Here is a 24587-nt window from a genome sequence, read left to right on the forward strand (position 1 = left end):
GTGAAATATTTTAATGAAAATATTAAAATGTCTGCTTTTCAGGCTTTTAGTTACCTATAGTTTTTTAACTACTTTAATTCAATCAATCAAAATTATGTCATGACTTTCAAAGAACCTGAAAGTTTCTGTGCTTCAGCTGCCTTGGAGTAGCAGGAGTTCTAAAGATTGCCAATACTTTGATTAATACCTTTGTCTATGCATTAACTTCAGTCTACAAGAGGACAACAGCAAGAGAATAACACTGGTTCTGTGCCTTCCTGCATAGCCCAAACTGAGATATCTTTAAAACTGAAGCTGCTGAGGCTCTTCTGAACTTTCTGCTACCCCATTCAAAAACCACAGAATGATCTGAGGGACTGTTGAAGAGGTCTACCCAATACTGCTGCTTTCCTTACAGATATTAAACTCCACTGCTTCTGGGATAGGATAGAATACAGTTTCCTGTATTACTAAGAAGGAGCAAAATCTGTAAATGTCTGACTACAACAAAAAATGCAAAATCCAACAGTGCTTCACTTGGGAAGGAGAGGTGCTTGCTAGCACCAAAAGGTAGCTGAAGGCCAATTTGATATGTATGCATGTTCTTGCAAGGATTTTGTTCAGAGATGGATTTATTTTCACTTTTTCCTCCAAACACAGTAACAAAGCATAAAGAGCACTTCAATGCAGGCATGAAGGCCTTGAGCAAAAGATGCTGCATGTCATAGTTAGAATTGAACCATGAAGACTCTCAAATTACTCAAATTGTTGCACAATCAGCCAAATTTCAACCCACTAATCAGGTAACAAAGAATGTAAATGGTGAAAGAACAACAAACAAAAAAGCCCCGAACCCCATAAAGGAAGAATTCCAATGCACTGATGAAAAGAAATACCTACTTCAGAGGTCATAGCCATTCATACCTCTCCATCTAAGCATACACTGGTTTCAGCTCACTCCCCACTGGTAAAGAAATGCATTGATGATCATTAGATGAACCCAGTACTTGAGATACATTACCCACAGAAATTTGTCTTTTTGTTGTTGTCATTTAAATAAGAACAACATGGTCTGGCAGAGTTACAGCCTTTACAGTGCTCTACAAGTGCAAGCACCAATGTGTGGCTGTAACCCATAAAAGCAACTTTGTGTCAGAACAAGAATATAAACTATTCACGAAGCTAGCAGTCTGTTGCTCTATAGATTTAGCATTACTTAAAAAATACCTTACCATTTCTACTTCAGCATTAACAGCTTTGGGGATGTTGAGTCTTTTTTTTGTTGTTGCTGAATTAAAGTGGGTATATTTTTGACTGAAGGAAAAACCCAACAGTAGAAATTAATTACGACTATGAGATATTAAAGTAGGTGGTTTGAGGAAGATGAAAAAAAATTGCACTACAAGAAAAGACATTTCACCCAACTAAAACATAACATTTAAACCAAACCCATTTTTCTTCCTGAATGTAAAAAAACCCAGGTTCTGAAGAATGAAATTTATGTGTGAGACACTCAGGTATAACAAACACTCCTCCTTGACACGGAAATGAATACATCTAAGGATGACTCAGTATTACCTGAACTTTATCTACCAGCAATCCATTTGCTGCAGAATGCTGCTTCATTTTCCAGAAGAAAAATTTTAAACCAATTTTTTCCCTTTTCCCCCCTTGATTTTCAGCATATAAAGGTCATATGTATCTAAGTATGTATCTATCACTACATTTCCACTATAAAAATAATTTTACTGCTAAACGATTTTCTTTCAATAAAGCAGAGACTACTTATAGCAAACAGGTAAAAACAGTGTGCTGAAAACAGGGCACATGTCCCTGGTATGACTAGGTTCCTACTGATTTTAGCAATTTGTAAGACAGGACTGTAATCCTTCTGTGTGTGTCCAGGAAATGTAGCAGAGTGGACACTTAATGGCTCTTTCCTGGTCACAGAAGGTTCTTAAGATCCCAAAATTTGTAGGCAAAAGAAACACTGAGGCAAAACACTATATTGCACATAAGAGGGAACAGAGTACAAAGTGTATATAAATATTTGCTATGTATTTTCAAATAGCTGTGTGCATAAATAATTTTTTCATGAAATAAAGTTAGATTATGCTGGCCAATAAATTGCTCTGCTGCTTAAAAGCTGTCTTCCTAATTTTTTTTCCAGATTTAAGAATAATTGAGAAACTGTGAAATAGACCAGCTGGTGGGTGGTAGACAAACAGCATCATCATCTTGTAAAACTAGTGCCTACATACCTCTGAAGCCTGGCACTCACATCATTTCCAGTACTGTAACCTGTCTGCCACTTATTTTCCAAATTCTTCGCAAGTGAGCCTCTTAAGAAAAAAAACCCAACAGTTGTACCCCTTGACAACTTTGACATAGGCTTCCAAAGGTCAGAGTGTGGTAACTCATCACACTTAGGGGTCCTTGCCACTCCCAGACCTCTCTCACTTTACAGAAGAGAAGTCACATGTACCGTGGTGTCAGTGGGGGTCAAAGCCAGCAACACGGACAAACCCCTTCAGACTGCCCCCAGAGGTCCCCACACAGGAAGACTTATGTCATGACAAGAATGACAATTTAAAAAGGTGTTCCACAGATAAAAGTGTGCAGCTGTATTCACCCCATAAAGATACAGGATGACCAATTCAACAGGAAAAGCCAGTCACTCCTTTAATTGTAAGGTAGACTAAAAACCAACATTTCTATCAAAACTGAGAACAGTTGAATCCAAAATCTCAAGCAGTATTTCCTTTCATTAACACAAACCAAGCATAGTTGGCAAGAATATTCATTTATTTCTTTCAAACACATCAATTTTAAGGCACCCTGAAGGTGTCCTTTCATGATTTTATAAAACCTAAAATTATTAAAACCTTTCAAAACACAGACTCACTCAGGAAACTGTGTGTTCTTCTCATAATTCCTTAAGTCACTGGCACTGTAATAATAGCCTGTCAAATGCAAAATGACAGCAATTTCATAAATGAAGAATGGGCTTAGAGATATACTATGTTTATGAATTTACTTTGGTTGTCACTCAAATATTATTATCATAAGAAATGAGAAAACTGAAGTCAACTGATCCAAAAGAGACTAATTTCACAAATAAAGTGTTTGGAACAATACAGACACTAATAATTTTAGTGTCCAGTTTTGCTTGGCATGTCTCTAACCTTCAAGTTACTGAAAAAATTTTAATTACCCATGAAACACGTCCTGCATTTATTAGAGTGACTTACAACAGATATACTTGGGTAAGTAAAAGAAAAGGCAAAACTGGCAAGAGAAAGTACAGACCTTTTAAAAGACTTTTTTTAAAGAAAGCAACTTCAAAAGTGGTGCTTTGAAAAAAAGCTTATGAGCAGCACTAAGATGCACAATTTTCATGGTTTTACAGTATGTTTTGTTATTAAATTTGATGATTTTTTTTGAAAGTTCCTATTTCTATTGAATTATACAAATGTATAATGATAACAAGCAGCTGGCAATGAATAATATAAAACCCCCAATACTTCTGGAACCTGATTCAGCAAAGGTCTGTGAGTGTTCTTAACTCAAAAAATGCAAGCAGTCACCACACTGAAAAAAAGCACAGAACGAGTTCTTAATATTTTTACATACTTTCTTCCAAATTGCTTTGTGTAGCAATTTGTTCATGTTTCATGAAATGCATGAAAGTATATGAAATTTTTGTCTTTAGTAACTAAATTCAGCAAATTGGCAACCAAATCAAAGCCACTGTATTAACTTACAAACAATAATAGGGAGCAGTATTTAGCAGGCAGGATGGAAGTATCGAGTCACGGGAAAAAGCTAACTGAAGAAAGGGACTTTGATTACAGATTCAGTGGATTCTTTAGAAAATGTGGTAGGGGGTTGTGCTCTGCTTCTTTTCACCAAATTCTCAAATTTGATTTCTATGGCAAAATCTGGTTGTTGTTTGTTCGTTTTTTTCCACAGACTTGGTAATTTGGGATGACCTTGAAGGAATCACCATTTTGCCTTTCAGCCAGCTCTTACTTCTACCAATGTATGTATTTAAAACCTAAAACACGTACTGCAGTCAAATGCACACAGATCAACATATCAGCACTCACAAAGTATACCTTAAATTTATGCCAAAAAATTACCTAAACTGAATTTTATGTATAGCTTTACTTATCCATCTGCTGAAATAACCGGTGAGCTGGAACCAGATAACAGCAGGTTTTAGAGATGTTACTGCAGAAAATCAACCAAAATCCCAACAATCAAAACAAAAATGCTCACCACACCTTACTATCTTCTAGTCTGCTATAAAAAAAGAGAAAATGAGAGAAAATCATTGTAGGAAACATACAGTACTCTATGAGATCGCATATTAATCCTATTTATTAGTGTGAAGGTGAGAACTCGCACTGACTTCCAGTGTTACTATTTCACTGTTTTTCACTTCCAAGCTTTACTGAATCACTATAGCATTTTGAAAAGGGCATGGATTTGAAATGAGGAATGTTTCTGCATGACCTGAACAATAGATTCCCAAAAATTATTTAATCCAAAATCAACATTTGGAAGCTATCTTGACTCAGGAGTGAACCACAATAACTGGAAAGCTTAAGACTTTTCACAGTTCAAAGTAAAGGCTTTTAATATTTTTGAATTACTTCAACTGCTGAACAAGCCCAACACTAATTTCATCCACACATCAATAAAGTTTAAGTGTTTCATTAAATTTAAATTGCTATTCGTTGTGTAAAAAAATTTTAAGCTAATGAAATGTTTTTTATTACAATGGATCTGCTGTACTGTTAGAAGCCAATCATATTTTCCCACTTAAAAAGTAAGAGTTCAAGGGCTTGATAACTTGGCTACTGAGAGAATATGCTCCAGGCTGAATTTTGTATAGAAGTTTTGTATAGAGAAAGCTGAGGCATTTTTTTACACTAAAATTTTTAACTTAAAAACATGCACACACCCTTGGGCAGAAAGTGTTATGAAGTATTGAGGAGACAGCTTTTCCCCACTGTCCTAGCAGAACTCTGCAAGTCTGGCCAGTTGCAATGTTCATATTGCAGACTATTTTCATCAGTGCTTTTAAAATGTTAAAAACAACAGCATCCTTAACTACTGCATACATTCAGGGTCTAGAAAATAGTAGTTTTTTACTACTCCTCCTTCATCTTGAAATCAGTATTATTTCATGCTTGACCACAGACCCCTTACGTAAAACTTCAAACCATAACTGAGAATGTGACTGACCAGTGGGCTCACTAAGGGGATCATGGCTATTGGACCTCCTCTACTGTGCTGTCTGGGGCAAATTCAAGATGTTTTAAGATGATTGTCTGCATCTGCACAGAAGGCAGTATAATGCTGTATTTTATATGACCCTTGATGAATCTCCACCACAAGACACTAAGCACCTTTATCAGGAGAGATCACTAACTGTTATGGATTGTTTCTAAAGAGCACCTACATGCTAAATGTTATCAAGACAAACCAATGTCTAAGCAGGACAATGTGAATTATAGGAACTACACAGGCAGCTCCATGCACAGAAAAGTTGGGTAATTTTAACAGAGCTGAGTTTATTTGGACCAATATCCAGGTTTTAACCTGGGACTTTCCATCTAAATATCACACACAAATCCCTGATTCTTTATAATTTCAGCTAGAGGACTATGACTTAGCTACAAACACCAGCACACCAACCTCTCCTACAGATCAACCTTAAATGGGAGCCACATTCAACTATGAATAGGTAGCAACAACACAAATAAGTTTCAGTAATATTAATCATAACCTGTAAATGCTTCTTGATCTCACAGTGTTCCCATGCCTTCTGAAACTGTGATGATGACCCCAGTGAGATGTGGGTAAAGATTGCCAGAGGGACTTGAAAGCAGTTCTGGGTAGAAGAAGAAAGCAGGCACAAGACCTTTTAGCAGCTAACACTACCCAGCTGCATATTCTGAGAAAGAGAAAAGTGCGTACAATTAGCAAATCTGTGGAAATAAATCGCTGAAGGAAGATAATAAATCCAAGCAAAAAAGCCTAATGGGTACTCCAGAGGAGATCTGATACCATAGTTTGGGACTACAGGTAATTTTACTTTTCATGTGACTTACTTCTGCCACTCCAGTAGTTTCATTACACATCAGTTTGTTAAACACTGCCACAGAAACTACCTTGAGCATTACCAAGAAAATAAATAATCTGGTTTCTAAGAGTAACAACTGAAGGAGCAGTCTAACATAGGTCACTCAAACACCTCATTCACACACGTTTTGAATTTATTTTGGCTTATAATCCAACTAGGAATGAAATAAAACCAAGTAGTAGTAATAGTGACTATTGACTTGGAATTCTAAGCTTTATTGCCTATGATCTTCTCTTACCTCCCTCACCTCCCTAGACTTCAGCTGTAGCTTCCAAACCTATCTGAACCAACCCCAATGAGTTCTTTCTCTCACACACTTCCATTCGTTTATTTCTCCTCAGTTATCTAACCCACAAACCCAACCTGCCTGTGCTTCAAGTCTGCGTAATTCCTTAACATTGGGGCACCCATAGAATTCAGTAAATTGGACAGGGAACATAAAGATGCCATTTGTGCATATCAAATGCAACAGAAACATGAAAGCATTCACTATGCCAACAAGCTAGACCATGGAGTATTGTTTTGTTGATGACACAATTTATTACTACTTTTGTTTTATGAAAGGGCTGAGACAGTACAAAACTTGTGTGGATATACCCTCATTTGTGCTTGTAAATAAGGAGTGCTGGAAAAGGGAGGAAAGAATGCTTGCCCTTTCTCCTCTATGCATTGATTCCAATCTCCAATTAGCTTTCTGCTTTGAGCAATGCAGGGATTAGATCCTATTACCAAAGACAGTCAAAAATACAAAATGGTATTAGAAGATTTTAAGTGTTTCTCAAAGAGTATGTTTGAGGAGCTAAAAAATTTGAGTCTCCTTGTAAAAAAATCAATACCAAAACAAAACAAATGTAATTGCCATTAACACATGTCCTCACATGACACAGGCTGATGGTATAAACAAGAAAATGCTGAACTGATGACAAGTATCATACAACTTCCTACAACTGGCTAGTCAACAGAAGACAAGTCAGAAGAGACTTCTGACTTGTCAGACGTGCCTGATAAGTAAATCCTCTGAGGTTGCAGTAGCTGTAATCTCAGGGAGGTATTAGAGTAACTTGTCATACCATCAGTTAGAACAGGTACTTGAGCAAACAATTCTCAAGCTACAAGATTAAGCTGCTGTCTGACCAAGGAATCACATCAAGACTTCATTTTAGAAGTCTTTAGTCTTTTGCAAGGCATAGACACAAAAGGCATCCTAGCAAGAAGTTTGACAGGTAAAGCCAAAGAGAAGCTGGAAGAGTGATGGATAGCAGTCTTGTAAACAACTACTGGTAGGCTTAATAGAAGAAAATGCCATAAAATCAGAACTGTGAGTGAGGGAGAAAATGTAAAAAGCAAGAGGAAGCATAAGGTATAAATGAGATAAGATGCAGATAAACTCTAATGAACACTTATACATGCGGAGTCTTGAAGCAAAGTGAAAATTTTCCAGGATAGAAATCCATTTTAATTTAGGTAAAATGTGCATTTTTTAGTTGAGTCTGTGGTTAGAAACCATAGTTATTTAGCCAGACTGCAAGGCCTAAGCTCAGTGAAGTTACTTCAGCTAAGGACAGAGATAAAGAGGAGGAGACAGATGATGACAGAGAGAGACAGGGACTGCTGTAAGGGCAAGTCAGCCTGACCTCGGAATTCTTTCTGATAAAAAGGAACTAGTGGTAAAAGTCACACGAAACCCATAAAAATGAATATGTATGAATCTATTGTGAAACTGTATGCATAGGTATTTGAGAGGGGGATAAAAGGAGACCTGAAGTTCTCAGACGTACGCATGCCTTTTAAGGAGAGCATTCTCCGCATGTGTCCGGCGCCGTAAATAAACATACCGAGCTTTACAACTTTTATGAAGTTGTGAGGTTTCTTCTTTTCTCTGCAAAACAGTCTAGAGGCTGCTGAGACCAGCCAACAAAAATCACAATTAGCAGCAGAAAATCTTGCATGCAAGAAGCTGGAGAAGCACAAGAAGATATCTAATAAAGTCAACATACAAGTGCAACTCAGTGTGTAGCAAGTAGGAATTGAAAAATGTGATGTCCTCTCCAGGATGGTTTCTAATGGGATTTCTATAATAGTCAGAAATTAAAGGTAACATGTTGGCAGAAACTACAGGAAGCTGAAGGGCCATTGCCTTCTTCTGTTGCCATCTTATGCAAGGACAATGTGCATTCCCTTTCATCAGCTACAATAATCTTTAATGTTTTAAATTCAGACATGAATATAATATGAGAATGCAATCTTGTGAGAAGTGAGAAATAGAATGAAACCTAAATGCCTCAAAGTGAAATTGAAGAAAAATTTCAGGTTAAAATGAAATTACACAAATGAAAGTATTTTGAAACATGCATTGAAATTTGTGCTTATGTTTCAAGCAACAAATTAATTTTATACAAAAAATGACAAGGCTGCAATATGAGAGCCCCTGACATTACAATTTTGGTACATGATTCTACTCTGCAAAGAATTAGGTCTAGTAAAACAAATGCAAGGACTGTAGTTGTTCAATGCATGGATTGTCACACTTGCTGATTGAATGGGTCATTTAAAGATGAATTCAACTCATCCTAATACAAATTTGATTGTTATATAGTTGATATTTCCTTACCAGAAGCACAAAACATCAATTTACTAATGCATGTTGTAAGAGCAGTTAGCTTAAATGAAAACCAGCATATTTTAACTGCTGTGTATAAGAACCCTCTTGTGTCATAAACAAACTACTAGCATTTTGTAACAAAAATCCCCAAACTGACAAGTCCTTTAGCAACTTCATTTGCCAGTACAGAAGACTTTTTTCCCTTAATATTATATGCAACAGACCTGCAAAACATAATTTTCTTCATGTTCACATACATCATAAATCATCATATCATCATATCCCTGCAGGAATCAGAATTTGGCCTTACTAAAGCAAAAAATTCAGATTATTCCTAAAGACAGGACAGCAACAATTTGAGAACTGCTGGAGTTTAAAATCATCTACCTGATATAAGTAAGATAATTCTGAAGCAATCCTTTTAAACAGTTAGGAGAAATCTAAAGGGTTACAGAGATTTCCAACTAAACTATTTTGCACATTTCAGTCAAAAAGTAATTGCTTATTTCTAACAAAAAAAAAAAGGAAAGAAAGAAAAAGAAAATGATTTGTACTATATCCAAATGTTTTTAAGATGTAAATGCACTTGTCATCTTTCACGTAAGCAGGGTGCTAGTGCCCTAAATTAAACAAAAGAAGAAAAGTTAGGGTTGACAAGTATGTCGCTGCATAACTACAAATTAAATATGCCTTTTGATATTTAATTTTTAACTGTTGAGTACCTTTTCATCAGGCTATTGCCATTAGAAGCTTTTTATTAGATTATTAAATTAGACAAATAACAGATAAAAGATGTGACAAGTATAAAAAAATCTGATTTAGCAGATGTGACGCACTTAATCTTTTACTGTGATAGTGGCATTTCATATATTTGAAATGTTTCAAACAATGATTTCTTAACACACCAAAAAGGAAGAAATTCAGATATAACTTGACTATATTCAATTTATGCCAAGTACAGAATGAATATCTAAAAACCACAATCACCTTTCAGTTGAAAGTGCAAAATCACCTAAAACTTTCAAAGCAATGTGAAATTTTAAATACCTCAAACCCCCTCGAATATCTGACAAGACAAGTGAAACACAGAAGACACATATTTAAAAAAGACTGTTAGAATAGCAGCTGAAAATCTGTATGCTTGTGAATTCTGAGTGAACACTGGCTAGATTGCACAGCAGCCAGCATTTCAAAAGCAAGCTATAAAGAGATATCACCATTATCTGAATTGTTCAGAAAAATAAACGAACATTGACCTTTTTTGTGGTAAACAAATCCTCACATACTACTGTCTTAGAGAAATTAATACAGTAATTGCATATGTAAACAAATGAAATATAATCAAACTTGCCACATTATGAAAAATAATTTGCCATTTGCATGGAAAAGCTCACATTAATATTCTAAAAGACTAAATACCCACATACAACTACCTTCACTTGTATGACACAAACTGTAATGCACAGAAATACTTTCCATCCAAATCAGAGCAACCACCTCACTCACTCTCGAAAAGTCTATAGCCTTGCAAGTGAAAAAGACCAATTTTTAAAATATAAAAAATAATGCAAAAATATAAATTAAAAAAACTGCCTAATTTTGTTATACGACTAAGACATTACTTATGCGTTTTAAATTAGAAATAAAAAACTCACAACAAAACACAATTTACTACCAAAACAGAGATCTATGAACAGGAACAAAAAAATCCCTTTTATGTTAAACTATCAGATTGACCAGTATACACAAAAAACAATCTAAATACACACTTGGCAACTGATTAACACTATGTTTCCTATTGTTCCTTTCATCTCTTTTAATTATGTTAATAATGTAGAATAAATCAGAAAAATGTTTCAAACAAGAGACAAGAACTAAACTAGATTTCACTACTGCTGCATGTTAAAATTGAAGTCTGTCTTGTAAAGACTCAGAAGTCTACATTGAAATTAAAGTGAAAACTTGAATGAGTTATTTATTAACAATAAATCTAATTAAGTTAATAAAACTGCCTTCTAACACCAGCAGTCACACCTTAGATCAAAATAAAGAGTCAAACATAAAATCACTTTGTGCAGAAGTTCTGAGATTCAGATCTTTCTTACTGAAAAGCACATGCATGTTGAAAAACTAAACAGTAAATGTTTTAGTACATAAGCTAAACGAAAGTTTGGCCCATGCAAACAATTTATCCTTTTCTATATTTGAAACTGTAACAAAAAGCATATGTATTAGGAAATATTTAATAATTATAGGACAATTGCTTATATGAACAAGGCATAAGCTTCTTCCACACTGACAGAAGCAGGGTACCATGCTTAAATAGTATATATTTTTCAAAGCTTGCTCAAAAGGCAGGCTTCTTAATTTTTTTCAAAATTCTTCTTCAGAACTGTTCATTTAATACAGTTCTTCTCATATTTGTATTTTCCTATGAATTTTATGATGCAAGAAATTACTGTCCCCAGTACTTACAGACAGATGCTTGCAGAGCTGCCAATGATAAATAGCGTCAAGGTTTTTGGATAAGATTTTTCTGAATGTTCTATAACTTCCAAGACTTTAGCTAGTCAAATTAACAATGAATGTTCAAACAGACAGGATTCAAAGAAGGTAGTTTAAATATAAATAGAAAAATGCTTAAGTGAGTTATTTACATAACATAGCGAACTCTGTGGACAGAAACCTACCTGTACCTTTTTTCCCCACCCAGATTATGTTTCACTCACTTCTCAAATTCTGTAACAGCTCAGGATAGATTTTTGCCTGTATCAGTTCCACTTAATATAAAAAACCAGTTGTATTTCCAAATCAGCTGTCATTTTATGAAGCAAATCAAGTGCACTCGTGGGAAAAAATATTATTTAAAGATAGAATTATAAATTATTGCATTTGTGTAGTTTTCCTTTGTGCATGATTTTTACTGATATGGAAAAGGAAACAAACCAAAAATCAGATTGGAAAACAGAAAATTCTCTTACTGCATTGGTCTACATGGCTCAGCAGCAATATTGGCAATAGAGACATGAAATTTCTGTACAGGAAATTCATGTGGATTTTAGTCATTTTGCTCATGATGTAGACCTTGCCTTTTGAAGCCCTGATTCTCAGAAAGAAACAATGTTGATAACACTGTCAAGGCAAAACATTTAGGTAATTGCTGTGCTACCCAGTGGTATTGCCTATATATAGCATTGCCTGTAGTGTACTCCAAGTATACAATAATTCATACAGAACTTATGTTAGCTGTGCAAGGAAAGTAATCAGTAATATTAATAGGCTGTTACCCCTAGAGAATGAAAGTGCAAGATTGAGGGGATTTCTTAAATTATACAGCAGCCTCTGGTAAGCTCACTTGTCTAGTGAGTATCAGATTTCTCTGTCCTTTTATTTGCACTTCAAACCTGTCTCTTGTTTGAATAATCCTGTGTAACCCATTTATACTTCTAAATAAAAATGGGTTAATTCTATTTAATTTAATTTCTAAATCCTACCCTAATTTATGTTTTTAACTTGCTCATCCAGTCCTGGTTTTCCACCTTGCTGCATGTCCATTCCTTGCTTGATACCAGTCTTCATCCGAAGTTTTTTGTTCTAGTCTCTCCCTCTCTTGCAGTTACATTATTTCCTATCTCAGCATTAGCATCCTCCTCCTGAATAATTCCATCTACCCAAAAGCATTACTTCCAATAGTCCAGATCAGGTGGCTTCTGCAGAGAACTGTTCAGAAACAGCTGTAGTCTTGAAGCTCTGGACTGGACAGGAAATTCACCACCAGAAAATTCTTCGTCTTGTTCCTAACCAAATCAGGAGTGTTTTCATATGCACATTTTCAAAAATGTCCTTTACAAAAGATGCATCATGGCATCAACATGCCTCCAGTTCTGGTCAGATTTTCAATAGCTACATGGCTTGAAAGTTTCAGACTGAATCAGGGAAGTAATTTACCTTTTCCTTATCTTTTACATATGGGCAAATTGATGTTTTGATCTCTTATTTCCCTTTAGAAAAAAACCTGTTCTTGTCAAAATTTGCCTTTTTACTATCATCATTAGTGCTATTTGAAAGCTGAAGCAGAAACAGCATATAAAAAAACTTCATGCCAAAAGCTGATGTCCTGGAAATCATCCAGTAAGGATACAACAATACACATCATTGATAGCATCACTCAGCAACACAACTGAGGCATAAATAGTTTGCCTTGCCATGATTTTTTCTTCTTTTATTTACAAATTAAGATTCAGAAAGTCAAAATCCAAACCAGGAAAATGAAACAATGCAAATCTTTACAATTTGCAGACATAAAGATTACTGAAAACAGATAATCTCCAATACACATTTTTTTCTTAACAAATCAATACGTCACTGTTTAACAAATCCTTGAGAGAACAATGTGTTTGACTGAAGTTAGACCCACTCCTCGTCATATGTTTGGTATTTCAGTTTAATAAAGTAGGTATTTTCAGTGCTGTTGGAGATTAAGTGTAACATAGAGCTTTGTTTGTTTTGGGTTTTCCTAGAAGGAAAACAAAAAAGATAGCATGTCTACTGCAGTATTAACTGCATTGTTTAGATTATGTATATTTTCTCAATTAAATCTTACTGTACAATTTAAAGTTGTTTGTGAATACCAGTTTATTGAAAAAAAAAATCAATTATATGGCTCTTGGGTGATCTTTTTTTCTTTTTTTGATTGAATATTGGAAAAAATCTGATTCTCATTTGCCCCAGAAAAAGGCTCTTTTTCATCCAGTCCTTTTCAATTACGAAGTTCCTCTACCTTCATGAAGAGGTTACCAATTAATCACTTAATAATTTTATCTTCAGAGCACCAAATATTTCCAGGGTCAATGAACTATTGCTATAATCAAACACATTGAAGCTCCTCCAAGCTACTCTGTCTGGGTTTTGGCTGGGATAGAGTCAATCTTCTTCCTAGTAGCTTGTATAGTATTTACTGTTTGTACTATGAGAATAATGTTGATAACACATCCATGACTCAGGTGCTGCTGACCAATGCTTACACTGAGTCAAGGACTTCAGTTTCTCATGCTGCCCTGCCAGCAAGTGGGGGGAGGAAATCCATAAGACTCTGGGAAGAGACAGAGCTGGGCAGCTTTCCCTGACTGGCCAAAGGATAGTGCATACCATAGGACATGTGAACTAGGGGGAAAGCTGGCTGGGGGCAAGCTGGGCATTGGTCAGTTGCTGGTGAGTGACTATTTTTCATTTGCATCACTTGTTTTTCTTTCTTCTTCCTTGTGGTTTATTTATCTCTTTGTTATTTTCCATTAGAATTTATTATTATTATTTTATTTCAATTATTAAACTGTTCTTATCTCAACACATCTGTTTTTTTACTTTTACCCTTCTGATTTTTTCCCTCATTCCCTCAGGGCAGGAGAGCAGCTGTGTGATGCTTAGTTGCTGGTTTATGTTAAATCATGATACTTCTATACCAGTAGTCAACTGTGTTAACATTTAACAGAGGTTAATTAATTGGAAAGGTAATTAATCATCAAGGTGGAGAAGTACAGAAGTAGTGTCTACATGTTCCTTGTTAACATGTCTAGCTAGCAGGTTAATAAAAAAACCCCCAAACAACTTTTCTACTATTTTGAATTGGTCAACATTATGATATGTAACCTGAAGAGGTGTCTCTAATATTCACAGTCTTCACTTCAATTTTTGCCACAAAGTTATAGAGAAAGTACATTAAACCAAAAATAAACTAGACAACAAGAAGGCTGAGGCCTACCTGTATCAGAAATGCAATATTCCCTTTAAACAAAGAAAAGACTGCAGAATTATCCTAAAGGCAATGTGAGCCTAGAAAGTAGATGCCAATGCACTAGATCAAGAAAATGAGCATATAAAAAGCTGACACGATGTCTTGGTCTTGGTTAGCTGACGATAATCCAAATGTGGCAAGTGAAAACATACCTCAAATATGATGACAAGTTATGTATTATTCAGAAACATGTTTGAATGTGCAAGATGAGTATCTAAGTTATTTCCGCAGTATGTTGTATCACAGCATATATTCTGAGCACAAAAGTATTAACAAGAGATGGAAGACACACTTTTATCTAAAGTAATAAACTCTAAGATCCTTTTGCTTTTGAGCAAATAAGCACCTTCGACTCTTGATTTACAGATTACCAGTGTAATTACCTCCATATCTAGTTTTGAAGTACCACAGAATCTTTACTAAGTCTGCCACATACAACTCCATGAAAAAATCGAAACAAGAATGTACAAATTGATTAGGACAAGATCACCTTCAAAATGCCATGTACTAAGTCACTGTAACTAATTTCTACTTGGTATTAACCAGGCATTTATGTGATAAGAAATTCAAATGCATCAATTTTGCATAGGACAAATTACGTGTTCAAAGGATCTAAATGTGCACACTATTCACCACTGCAAAAAAAGAAAAAGGCAGACCCGTTAATATATTATGCTCCCTCAAAACAGAGGACATTAAAGCATTTCAATAATGACTAACATCTCAGTCATTTTAAACATCTTAGACCTGCCCTTCGATGGTTTACCATTCTTTGCTGAACTACTGTTATAATACGCATTTTCTCATAATTTTACCTTTTGAGAACTATAATTACATCTATTATCAAAGTAGCCAGATTCTATTGGAAAATATCCCAAACAACCTCAGTGAATTTCATAAGAAAATAGCAAAGATGGCTTTTATAATTCTTTCTATTATATACAAGCAATGAAGCAAAATAATCACAAAAAACAAGTATTAAAGAGATTATCAATAATGAAAGAAGCTTTAATCATTTGGGGGTATTTGAAAAATGATTTAGGAATTAAGTAAAGTCTGTGAGAAAGAACTCATAATGAGAACATGTCAAAAGTTAAAAACACAGACTAGAAAAAAGTTTTTAATTGTACAGTATATTTTAGCTCCTATCAATCACTGTTAAAATCATTTGAGTTTAATAAGCAGATATTTACCTGTTGGAATGAGACAATCTTTCCAATCAAAATATCCTGCATAAATGCCAGGTTCTAATGACCCAACTATCGGATCTGCCTTGAATTCAATGTACATTTCAAACAGTCTTTGATCCAGCTCTTTCAAGGATTCCATACTAACCTAAAAATTAAACAAAAAAAAAGGAAAGAGAAAGAACATAGTAAATAGTCATTAACTAAAAGAATTTAATCACCTACCCAAAAAATAACATCATCTTTAATTTCAGAAAAAACCCAGCAATTACTGACATATTTAAATTCATAATTATGTATATAAAAACTTCAAAACTTCCATATTATCTGTCCATCCTACCCAGTATAATTTTTTTCCTGATTGTATTCAGCAGTAGACATTTCCACGAAAAATACAAGGAATGCCTAAGCAGGCAGATCATTCAGTAACTGTCTACTGGCATGATTTTTTTTTTCCTGCATGTCAGGAGGTCTTTATCTTGCAAAGAAAACAACTGCATTTTGTGAATGCTTTAAAATATACCCATAAAAATTTCAATCCTTAAACATGAAGGAAACATGTAAGGAAATGTTCTTGGCTACCATTTATAATTTCGGTACTTCAGAATATTAGACAATAATGATTTCTCTACTAATAAAGGCAACTTTAAGAAAAACAGCCCAGTGTAAGAACAGATAGTTTTTTACTAAAACACACTACCAAACTCACTTTAAAATTAGATTTATAAAGCTGACAAAATTAAAAAGTATGATTTAGTTTCAGTATTTTCAGATAAAAACTAGTATTTAAAAAAAATTGCCAATTCTTTATTACAACTTTTAAATCTAATATTTAAATAGATTTAAAATTTTCTGAAGTTTAGGTGACAGAACAAAAAACTGAAACAATCAATTCACCCCTCTAAACATCTGTGAGCTTCCATCCTCATTTAAAATTAATAAAGGGCTCAAAAATTGCCCTCTTATGATGACTATCTAATTACCCAGATCCCCCCAGCTGGAATGACCCATTGATGTGTCCCATGCATGCAGTATTGCATCAGTCAGAGTTTTCAAAGGGTTAACACAGATTGGAAATTAATCTGCCCCTTCAACATCTGAATTTGGTAATTTATAAATGTATCAAACTTTTAGTGGCAATACTTTGATATAGCTGTGCAAGGCAGGGTGTTGAACACATACAAAATGGTCTCAGATGTCTTAGCTGCTTCTAACTGTACTGAGCTCAACTCTCAGTAGCAAAAAATTGGTAATATCCAGAGTAATTTTCTATATTGTACTAACCCCACAAATCATAGCAATCCCTTTCAAATGCTATTCAAAACTACTTAGGCTGTAGAAATTCAAGCAACATTCAGGCATAATTGGGACTAAGGATGTACTACATAGTTGAACAATCAGTTTGAGTGAAACACTGTACTCAGTACTGGAAAAGATAACATTTTACTTCCAACCAACAAATATTTCTGTAAATAAACTAGCTTTATGGTCCTAAGGATTAAGTCACAACATTTCTCATAAGAAGTGATTAATCTTTACAAAAAGGCAGGAAAATGAGACAGCTACTGCCACCCACTTTGACATTTTCATTCTTTGAAAAAGAAAAAATAACAAAAACCCCCCCCAAAACACAACAAAAAAACCATGAACTAGTTTATGAACAAGAGCTATCAGTAATGCAGATTTCCAGATGAAATAATTTATCAAGTATATTCCTGAGATAACAATCTTTTACTCTCTGCATTGAGAGAACACAGTGACATTAAACAGTGTTACTAAGAAATCAGATAAGCTCTGCCATTGAATACACAAGTCCTGAACAAGAGCTCACATTTTCTATCCCAGCTGCTCAAGCCCTGTATGAACACACAGAACCATATCCTTGTTGTTGTTATGCCCAACCAATGCTTGGAGTCCCACCTATTCATGGAAGGATCACCCAGGAGTCATTCTGGATGTCTGGACACTTGCACCTACTTTTCACAGTAGGTAAAACAAATAAAAACCTTAAAGCAATGATGCTTCATTCCAGGGCTCTCACTTACTTGAGTTATTTTATCAACGCCTTGGAAGCCATGTTTCTCAAAGTGTTCAGCTATATTTAGGAAGGTATGGCGCTCCAGGTAACGGCAGTTACTGAGTGCAATTAAAAGTCTCTGCTCCTAAAGATTAAGAGAAGAAAGAGCATAACAGTTGAAAAAAGAAGTATCATCATAACCAACAATGTAAATGTATATAGAGTATTTTACTGACTCTCTGTGCATAATAAACATTCTCGTAAATAAAGTAGGGTTTACAAATACTTTTGTCAACAAACTACTGAGAAATGAATGAATATTAGGTATGATGATTGAACAGGATGCTTCCTCTGATAGGTCCTCTTATATGATCCAGAGCATTCATTGGAATAGTTATGACTAATACAGAGCTGTGGTTAAGACTTCTTTACAAAAATTAGATTTGGACGGCTTTCCAGGAAGCTGTTTCTGGATTTTACTTCGTTTCAAGAAATATACTAAGAATTATGACCATCATAAATATACTAAGAATTATGGCCATCATAAAAATCAACTGAAGATCATCTTTACTTTCCCACGAAGCTGGCTAAAACAAGGGAAGCAGGTACTGAACAAATGCACTCACCGACTCTAAAATACTAGAAGGTTCTGAACTGCATTATATAATTTCAGCAGTTTGAAGAAATTCTAGGTGGTTATAACTTATGTCTGTTTTACAATGATTTTTTTTAACTGCAAGCGAGTCAAATACATTCTGGAGTTGAGATACTACAATTGCCTGTCCTTGATCTTGATAGAAGATATAGCTTCCAAACAAAGAACCAAACAAGACAGAACTACTATTTAAATAGATTGGGTCTTCCCTCTTCCCCCTCCTCCTTTTCATTTCAAACTATTTTTCTACCTCAGATGGAAGTTAAAAATCAACTGAGAAAATATTTTGAAAACAAAATTATTTTACAGTAAAGTCACCATAACAGCACTGATCTGATTAAAAATGGTATTGGTTTTCAGACCCAGAACTCTGGACAGTTTTGTATTTCAGTAATACAATGACTAGGACTGAGAGTTGCCTTCTACTTCAAGTTATAATCAGGCAGTATGCAAACTATTTGAAAAATGAGAATTTAAAAAATACAGTGACCAATCTTAGTCCAATCACTCACTTTCTCTGTTCTCATTCAAGACAGAGAAGACAAAATGTCTTGCGATTTACTTAAGAAAATAATACCATGGAGCCCTAGAAGCCATACATTGCCTAAAATGAGGATTTCTTTTTTTTAAGCATTTATACCTATGACATATAGGAAGAAGCCACAAGTCAACAATTAATACCAAATCTGTGTGTTGCAAGAATAAAATGATATAAAGAACTAGTTATTATAGTCTACAATTCAGAAACTTGCCCCACTTTGGAAATCTGTGAGTCTTTATTGTAGCAGAAATGCTTATTACTCTTGTAAATTCAGCAAAGCTGAGCTTCTGACAACATTTAAAACCTGTACTAAGGAATATTAATTTCACAAGAGGTTCTCAGTAGGTTTCTTGCAGGTAAAACCTACATTTTTTCATCAGCTGCTTAAATGGAAGAAAGTACGTTAACCAAAGCATTAAGAATATTAAAACTATTTTTCCAACTTCCTAAAAATCCAAAATCAAACAAGCCAAACAAATTATCAGTACTTATTCTCAGTAAATTTTCTGTGGGAAAGTAGTATTATTGAATATCTGTATCTTTGTGGGTTTCAAAAAGTAACTAATAATCAGACTGATTCTAATCTAAAACAAGGTGATAAATCAAAAGTCAGATCCTCAGCTGACTTAACACCAGTGCTATTTTCACTGATTACTGTGATGCCATTTTAGTTTCTGAGGACCTGTTTTCAAATATCACTTTCATGAGTTACCTTAACATGGTACACTAAGATACTGTAAAAATCAGTGCTTTCAACAAGAGAAATGCTTACAGAATACAAAATTATTCTCTATAAAAAAAGAAAACAAAAGAAACTATATTTACAGTATTGCAACAATAAAAAAGAGCCACATTCCTGTATCTTTGAGAAATATTTTCACATCAACTTTTAGATAAAGAAACCAAACTTACTGAAGAAAGACTTGATTCTTCATGAATGCTTCCAAACAAATCTGGAGATGAAACATCAACTGAAAGACTAGGAATATTGTTTAAAAGTAGGTATACACAAAAGTATAGTGCTTTTGGTTATGTGATACATGGTGGATTCAATCAAAAGGAATGAAATGCAATTCTGTTTCAAACCCCACCTTACACCAGATAACAAAGCAGTCCACATTGTTCAGTTTTTCCAATATGCCCACAAAAACTGCAGGAGGAGCTTGATGGTCTGATAGTACTGTTCTAGCTACAGACCTTTCCTTCCTTAAGCATTTATCTTTAATATGATTTCTCTGTTTTGCTACAGATTCTGTTTTTACACCTATCCAGCCAATGGTCATCTGAATAGGAAAAAAACCAAACTTCATTAAAACCAGAGTTAATTTGCCCTTTCCAATGCATATTGCTACATTTGCCAGGTCTCTGGCTTTTCACAAATGTTTGTAACTCCTGGAAGCTCAGGTTACTCTGACTTGTTTTCATCTCTAAAATAAGTGGCTCATAAGAATTTATTGAACAAGCAACTTTCATGAATTTAGCAGAAATACCAATACAATCAGTAAAAAAACAGAAGGGAAGAAAAGAAAGGCAGGGGATGTTTCACCATGACTGGACATTACTTAGTGACAAGTACAACTGATTCCATGTAAAGTCATGTCAAAACCAACACATCTGCCTCAACAGCAGCACACAACTTGTGCCACTGTAGAAATAGTATAAATAATGTAACATTAATTATCTTATATGATCTTTATTACATGATGCCACACAACATTTTGACATAAAAAGTACCTGCTCTTATTTCAAAGCATCAGTATTCAGAGGCAAAAGTATTCACAAGAAATATGAAATACAGAAGGGATAAAACCACAACCCCGGTGAAATGTAAGACTGCACACACAATTGCAGAATACTACACATAAATTTTATTTCTTTTTACTTACTGTGATGTATCTATATCACCATCAGGTTTGGTGCTCAGTTGTTCCAAACAATCTATAAAGCCCTAGAAAATAATAAAGCAAGGTATAAATTTTCTGCCAGAACTAAAAAAACATTTTCAAGTTCACTTTTACTACACTCAATAAAAGCAGAGCAATCACCACCTGGTTTTGTCTTAAACCTTACATAAATACAGTAATGTTTAGTTACAAATTTTGAACGCATATTTTCTATTTTGCATGCATCATAGCGTACTAGTAGGAAAACATAGTAATTTTTAACCCTGATAAGTAATTTTCATGATGCATGTTTAAAATTATGCAGCGATAATCTGCTGATTAGCACGGTTAACAGGTTTTATGTGCTCAATCTGAACAGTGGATTCTAAGTAAAAATTGCAGAAGCCTCACTATAATCTTTTTTGCTTTGGTTCCCCATTTTTTATTTGAGGAGACTATTAAAATGGTTCAAAAACCTAAAGAATGCTATTACCAAATTTCAAATAAACTAAAAAAAAAATCAGATATTGTTACAAAGAACACTGTTTTCTGCTACAGAAATTAAAAGCCAGATCCTCAGCTGATGAAAACCAGCATTTCTCCTCTGACTGCAGTATATAGATGTTAGATGCCATCAACTCAGGAAGCTTCATTGTCAGTAAAATCTTGAACAATCACATTCAGTAAAATACTTGAATATGTCACTTACTCTCTCAGGATTTGCCATCACTGGATTGAGCTAGTCAGCTCTACCTACTTTTAAAGTCAAACATTTCTCAGAATCCCTGAGTGTAGCACAGGAATAACAGAGTCATCAACTTAAGCTACCTTTTGGGAGGTGGGTAAGGTACAACGCACACATTTTTGATCATCACTGGTGTTGACAATTTCATACTTCAAAGAGATCAAGATACCTGCATGATCCCAATGCTTAGTTGGCACACATCCTCCTGTGTTTTCTGCTGCTGGAAAACCTGAGGATGCAAGCATATTATTTCAGCAGAACAACTTCACATGGCCTTATTTTCAAGGAAGACCTGAGTAACTTATCCCTAAAGAGATGACACAATTAAAGGAAATGGCTGCTGGGCCACTGTTTTCTTATGGATCAATTTCAATTTTTCTCCATCCTAAAAATGGGAGATAAAATACAAGTCCCAGTAAACAGTTTGATAAGCATGAGGAGATAACACAGTAAAAGGAAGAAAAACGCAGCACATGTGGTATGTGTCATTGCTGGCTAATGGAATTGCAGCAAAAGCTCTCAGGATATTTCAAGGTCTTCATGTCCTAAAAAGAAGGATTCATCGTGCAGGTGAATTCACTGCATATTCTTTTGAATAAATGTTCATTAAGAAAACAGACCAGCTAGTCAGAAAGATTAATGTAAATGAGGAGAGAGAAACAATATCTATACATAGGTCCCAAGAAAGTTTGGAAAAGTATTAAACTCCCTAAGAAAGAAATATCAATGTTTCAATCAATCAGGGCTTCAAGGTACTGAGCAGACGGGGACAAAAAATTCAATTTAAGTTCTTCAAGTAATTTGTATCTAACAGTGAGTGAAGAGTAACTCCTAGGAACAGCCTCTCCCTTTTTTATTTTAGATGTAATGTCTACTGCTATCTGAATAGTACATGAGTAGCATTTTTTTTCCAGAAGAACAGCTTTAAGGATTTAAATACAAGTTCCATCTGCCCCATAACCACAAATTACCCTTAAAAAATGAAGCACAATCAGAAGTTTAAAAGCTAGCACAAGTGAAAAGGTGTATATAGGAAACAAATACAGAAGAAAGTTATAACCTTGGATCATTCTCTGAAAGTTCTTCTCACATAAATTACTATTGGGTTTCAGAAGAACAAAAATGAAAACATAAATCAAAACTTACACTGGCTTCTCCAGGTTTGCAGTCCAACACAGTTTTAAGAGATTGCAAGGAACGAATAATGCACTGTTCAAACTGGGATGGCTGAAAGTCAAACGAGTTGTTAGCTGTAGATAAGCATGTTAAATATACACTACACAAATAGATAAAAAACTCACAAGATGTATAGTAAGCTCTTTATTTCCAAATTATTCCAAATAAGGGGTTGGAGGGAAAAAAAAAATCACACTTCATGTATTACCAGAGGATCCTTTCATAGTGATGTACTTTTTTATGTAAATTATCTACAGAATTATTACCATAGATCAATGTACTTTTACATCAAACAGCCTCATATAAAAGGCATAGGAAAGATATTTAGAGCTTTTTGTGGTAGCATTACAGATGACCATTGACACGCTCCCTCCTCTACTCCTTGATCCAGGATGGAATAGAATTTCACCTGGGATGTCCAATATTTCTGCATTGTATTTCAACGAAATGTTTCTAAAAAAATCAAACTGAAATTTGTTTCAAATGGAACAGAAACGGTTTGAGGGCCTGTTGTTACCTTCATGTTTCCAAACCTGAAATTTGAATGTCTTGGATAACATGTATCAATTTCATCCTGAAAGTGCAAACAAGTTCACAGCAGAGTCATTAGTCACTTTTTCCTTGTCTTTCTCTCTTCTCCAATAAGCCACACCTAATTTTTTTAATGCATGTGTCTGCTGGTATTGGGCAGGAAACTGTTGTGCAGGGCAACGTGAAGCAGTCACTGCTCCAGCAAAGTGAGACATCATTTTACTGGATTTGACTTAAAGAAGAGGAGTGGACAAAAATGCTTTTAAGTCTTGTAAAGTTGCTTTTCATTCAGTAGATAGTTTATGGCATGCCACCAACTTTAGGCTTAGAAATAACTTTTATTTCTGTAAATGATGGAGGTGGATAGGGAAACTGATGCTCACATGGCATAATGAAAATCATGAAAAAGCCACTAAGACCATCTGTATTTAGTATTTTTGGATCCCTTAATAGAAGAAGGCCAGCAGTAAAGTGCTGCTCTTGGGTTTTCACTTCCACACTATAAAACATCACATTTCAGGAGAGGAAAGTTGTTTAGATGTATGATTCTTTGGATATTATGAAGCTGAAAAAAAAAAAAAAAACAAACCCCAACTTGGTTCTGTATTTCACTGTATCTTTTGCCTGGAATATAAATGCTAGAGAGGTCTTCAACCTTTTCTACAAACTTAAAATACAGTTTCTACCTCAAGCCTAAAATGTCCCCAAAGAGACTGCCTGGTCCTTTTTTATACTGGTTAACTTTTGCTCTAATACTACCCCAATGAACTATACTTCAGTAGGTAAACAGTTTCTCTATGACAAAACACAGCTTCCACCATTAAAATTTGGTATGTTTCAACCATGGTCTCAAAAGGTATCTAGTGAAGTACAGTATACAAGGAATGGATGGGTGATTTCAAAGCACAAAAATTATTTGAGCAGTTTTTAAATAAAGATGGCTTAGGCTACAGCACAAGCATAAAGAAACAACACTTCTGTGGAAGAACTTCCCCCCTGCCTTCATTCAGCAGATAAACACCGTGAAAACCAGAAGTGATAGGGACTTGCCCATAGCAGCAGCAACTGAAATCAAGACCAGAAGCTGTAAATCTGGTTATAGTACTACAATTGACAACAACACTCCTTCCTACGGTATGCATATTGTGACTGCTTAATGTCCTCCTACTCAACTTCAAACACGTATTTATAGAAGCAAATAAGAAGAACTAAAAAAGTCTGTGGAGCATTCCCTTAGATAACATACACAAAGGAACTGTCCCTCCCACAGGCCTTTTCTGCTTTCGCAGATTGTATTTAAGTCATACCTACAGCGCGCTTGCTGTG

The 24587-nt window shown here is 34.8% G+C and overlaps 1 protein-coding gene across 1 annotated transcript in view; it reads right to left on the minus strand.

Moving 5' to 3' along the window:
• EXOC2 (exocyst complex component 2) overlaps positions 1-24587 on the minus strand; it is a 125478-nt gene that overhangs the window by 20414 nt on the left and 80477 nt on the right. The window contains exons 18-23 of the mRNA XM_059478863.1: positions 22701-22781; positions 21724-21783; positions 20813-20874; positions 19839-19905; positions 17759-17875; positions 15720-15861 (exon numbers count right to left, since the gene is read on the minus strand). Of these exons, the coding sequence (XP_059334846.1) occupies positions 15720-15861; positions 17759-17875; positions 19839-19905; positions 20813-20874; positions 21724-21783; positions 22701-22781 (529 nt within the window). The remainder of the gene's footprint in view (positions 1-15719; positions 15862-17758; positions 17876-19838; positions 19906-20812; positions 20875-21723; positions 21784-22700; positions 22782-24587) is intronic.

This window comes from Ammospiza nelsoni, chromosome 1 (genome assembly GCF_027579445.1).
Source record: "Ammospiza nelsoni isolate bAmmNel1 chromosome 1, bAmmNel1.pri, whole genome shotgun sequence".
Taxonomy (NCBI): domain Eukaryota; kingdom Metazoa; phylum Chordata; class Aves; order Passeriformes; family Passerellidae; genus Ammospiza; species Ammospiza nelsoni.